The sequence below is a fragment of the Megalops cyprinoides genome, chromosome 15 (assembly GCF_013368585.1).
Source record: "Megalops cyprinoides isolate fMegCyp1 chromosome 15, fMegCyp1.pri, whole genome shotgun sequence".
In the NCBI taxonomy this organism is placed as follows: domain Eukaryota; kingdom Metazoa; phylum Chordata; class Actinopteri; order Elopiformes; family Megalopidae; genus Megalops; species Megalops cyprinoides.
The window spans coordinates 25,561,846-25,566,253 of record NC_050597.1 but is presented as its reverse complement, the minus strand read 5'-3'; the positions used below and the strand labels follow the sequence as shown (position 1 = coordinate 25,566,253).

The window sequence follows — 4,408 nt, the reverse complement described above, 5'->3', positions numbered from 1 at the left end:
AGGACGGTCTGTCATAGTTATTTTAGTAATAATTATGACTGGAGGATAGCAACAATCGCAATTTTCAATGACTTCAACTATTAATCTTGCAAGGCCGACATATTGTGGAAGCAAATTCCGAAACCCGGCTATGAGACAAATATAAAGTTAATTTTCCTTGATTTTCACTTTACTAGCCTACATCTATTGCAAAATCCGCGTTGGATTTAATGTGATGATTTTCTCAAACTCTGGCAACCCTTAGGATGACGTAATGACGTTGAACGTAGGGAAACTGTTTCCTCCAAAAACAGGAAGCAGTCAGTGGTGCAGTGTAGCTAATTACTGTTTGTGATAGTCAATATAGTCGTAAAAACGATACTTTGTACGACAGAAAATAAGTATAAGGTAAGGCTAATCAGGAAAAAGACATCTTCCTGCTATTGCTAGTTCAGCTCGATCATTGCTAAAAGTTAGTTAAAAGATCGGTCTCACGTTTCGGAAAAAAAAATGCCACCCTAGCAGTTAGGTTGGCTTCAGTCACTGCAAAATATATTTTCTGAGATACTATGGTTAATGACAATAGACAATAACGTTACATATGTTATATAATACTGACTACAGACCACAGTGTGGAGTTGTCATGTTGCCTCACTAGCTTTCTCCGCAGACTTTCTCCCCAGGGCCTGAGCCTGAGTCTGGCGCCCGTGGATGGAAGTGGAGAGTACCGGGGAGATGGGTCCTGAAAGAATCTTACCGAACTCGGAGGAAGAGCTGGGCCAGGAGCGGCTGTCCGATGGCGGGGTGGCCGAAGTCGGCGGAGAGTGGAGCGGCGAGGATGCCGAGGAAGACGAGGGAGGAATGGGGGACGATGAGGATGGCGGAGGCGGTGGTTACTATTACCAGCCACTGAACCAGGATCCTGACGGCACGTCAAACCCCTATCAGCCAGACCACTCTGAAGAGATAGGGTCACACGCCGAACAGCTTCAGGACGTTCAGGAAAGAATAGAGGTACCTGGGAATTTATATAAATTACTCATTTTGTATAGCAGCTGTCATCAGAAGGAACGGTGAATCAAATGAAACAAGGACTTAGGAATGTAAATAAATAAATACATAAATAAATGAATACTTGAATTTAGTTTGTTAGCTGATTATCCAAATGCACATATTAGAAATATTCAAAGTTAGGTGTCACAGACACGGCCTTGGACAGCAGTTAGATAGTTCTGTGACACTCTAGATTGTGCCTCTTGGTAAACATTGGATGGGCCCCAGTCATTTCAGACAAAATGTATTAAACTGAAAGTGCATTTTGAGCGTTTGACGCTGATGAGTTAACATTTAACGTGGCACTTTTTCGTGGTGTTCAGTTTTCAAGCAATAGTCCTCAATATCTTTAATGTACTGGTCTTTTCCTGTAACAGCCATATTGTCTTGGATCACAAGAATGCTAAATATGTATCCAAATGAAATATTATGAATTAATAAATAAGTGCCAGCTGAAGAGCACCAAAGTGCATGTGAATGGAATGAAAAAGAATGATGTGAGTGTAGTGGCATTGTGTTGGATGGCCAGGTTGTTGAGTCCAGCTTCTGTAGTGATTCTGAGTTGTGATCTGCAGGCCATGGGGCTCTACCTGCCCCAGCCCCCGCCCCCGGACAGTGATGAGGAGGATGACCCTGAGGGCGCTGCCGCCAGGCACAGCCGTGGCTCCATTCCCATGGACGCAGGTAAGGTTCTTCCTGTCCACCGCTGAGCTGCCCCTCTCTGCAAGGCCTTCAGCAGACCCTGGGCAGAGACCTAAACCATTTAAACATGTCGTGGGTCAAAACCAAACAGCCAAACAACCAAACAAATCCCTGCCATTCTGCCAGTTAATTGCTGTTCCTGCATACTTGGCCCTAGTCCATAGTCTACCTGCATATGGAATAGCATTGGAGGCGTAGGCATGCTGCTACAAACCCAGATGCAACATGATGCTTTTTAACTGTTGAATAATGTTATTGTAGTCATCTGGCAGAACCATTTATCCAGGGTGACGTAAAGTGCATGAAATAACGGCAATAGCTACAATATTAGAGATAAACAAAATATTAAAGATAAACACCACAAACCAATTATAGAGGTTAAAATAAAAATGCACTTAATATGCATGGGAATGCACTTAATATGCATGGGATTTAATACAACAAATTTAAAACATAATTAAAAGCAGGCTGATAAACAGTGCCAATGAGGGGAAAAATACATTTAAGAAAACAATAGGAAAATGCAGGAGCCAGCGTGAGGTTATTTTAATTATTTAGTTATTTATTTATTTTAAAGCGAGCATTAATATACAAAGACATTCGTGACTGGGGAACTGTAGGAGGATTTATTGAGGAAAACGGCTTGCACTTTAATTGTTCAGACAGATATGGAAAAACAGGAAATTGATGATCCCCAGGAAGAGCAGTGAGCATAATGGTGGTACAACAACTACCGAAGACTGCGTCTTTACTTTATATCACAGTTGTTTAAGATGTATTCCCGCTGAATTACAAACCTGCAGTTTTTAAATCGCCAGAAGTCACTGGAATGATTTTGAGACGGCAAGCTCCAAGCCCTCGCTTTATCACAGAGACCTGTCCACGTAGCCATAATAAACTTGATCTAGAAGTTAATTAACTTTGAGTGGATGTTTTTCTAGGAGTTGTGTGAGTGGTCGTCTGAGTATTACTTAACCCAGAGGATACATTCACTTGCTTGGCCAACACTCAGAAATGGTAATTGTTGTGCTCATAGGGGTCACATCTTGTACTTAATATGTAGTAGCTCTTTGTGTGTGACAGCTGGGTTTTCTATAGCAGCTCAGGTGGAATACAGTGCCCTCCTCAAAGGTGTACTAGCACTTAGTCATGAGTCTAAGAGCATGTACGCCAGTGATTGGCTGTGTGGGATTAGCAGGGGTTCTGTCTTCTTTCCCGCTCAAGTCTTGATTGTTTAATTGGAGTCATTTATTCGACCTGTCAGGGACCTCAAAATACATGTTATTCTAGGTACTGCGTGAGTGGTCCACATCTCACAAAAACCAGAAGGACTGTGGATCTCAATGTTAGCCTAGCCAGTTCCCTTATCCAGGGTGCCTTGCATGTTATCCGTTTACGAAGCTGGAAATTTACAGAAGCAATTCAGGTCGAGTACCTTGTACAGTGCTACTGTGCCCCACCTGGGGATTGGAACTACAGCCTCTGTGACGCAAGCTTAACTGCTTAATCACTACACTACAGCTCACTGCACACTGCCAGCGCTCAGCAAATTGAGTCCTGGAGAGATGAGTTTCCTGGGTTTCACTTGGTCTGAGCCCAGTCACCTTGTGGAATTAGTTACCTGAATGATTGAGCAAGGGCATTTCCTTGCTCTCAAGGCAGCATCAGATAATCTATTGGTTTATTATTTTCAAGGATAGGGATTAAAGGTGGTTTATGTGAATCTCCTGGTAGCATGTCTCCCTGAATCAAAGCCATGATTGTCGCAATGTGTGTCTGTACCGTGCAGCACGTGTTGATTTTAGGACGAGACCGTGGGTTGGTCCGAGAGCCCACTGACGGGTTGTTATCCTGGTAGGGTGGAAATCAGCAAGCATCGATGCAAGTCACAGCCAGCCAGGCAATCATGGAGCAGAGAAAGAAGTTGCATGTTGACAGCAAGGGTTTTTTTTTTAGAAGAGGCACTTTGTTTTTAGTGTTAAAATCATGAATCTTCTTTGGTGTAGAAGAACATTGCGACTGGGCATGTCCCACCGCTGCTCACATGTCCCCTGCTCCACCCTAACCCCCCGCAGATCACGTGGAGCTCGTGAAGAGGACCATGGCTGCGGTGAACCTGCCGACCCTGGGCATTCCTGCCTGGGCCCGGGAGATCTCTGACGACCAGTGGAAGGACATGGTCCAGCAGACCCTACAGTCCCGACAGAGCTCCACTGGGCTAAGGCTGCAGCGCAAATGAGGAAGCTCATGTGAAGGACATTGGGAAGGAATGTTAACCACACCTGCATCAGGAATCCCAAGCATATCTGCTCCTCATGCATTCCAATGACACATACATTCATATATGTGTGTGTGTATATATATACACATACATACATACATTCATTTATACATGGGTGTATATATACAAATATACATACATGCTGAGTGTTTTTTTATGTGTGTTATCTGAACTGGTCAGTCATAATGGGTTTGAATCCTGTGTTTTAATTTGTGTTTGTGTCTGCGATGACTGTTTTAGTTCATTGAGTGCAATAAACCCATTGCTCACTTTGTGAATACGTTTCATGGATTGCATGAAGAAGATAAGGAATGGTCAAACGAGCACGTGGTTTCACACACCTAGTGTAACAGTATCTGCTGGAGTCTATACAGCAGTCTATATATGTAAATT

General features: G+C 43.4%; 1 protein-coding gene across 1 annotated transcript; it reads left to right on the top strand.

The window, feature by feature from the left end:
• The first annotated feature begins 292 nt into the window (after positions 1-292).
• Positions 293-4,080, top strand: mea1 (male-enhanced antigen 1). The gene is made up of 4 exons (XM_036547153.1): positions 293-387; positions 650-993; positions 1,608-1,716; positions 3,810-4,080. The coding sequence occupies exons 2-4, from the start codon at positions 691-693 to the stop codon at positions 3,971-3,973; spliced, it is 576 nt and encodes a 191-aa protein (XP_036403046.1). The 5' UTR covers positions 293-387; positions 650-690; the 3' UTR covers positions 3,974-4,080.
• The last annotated feature ends 328 nt before the right edge of the window (positions 4,081-4,408 follow it).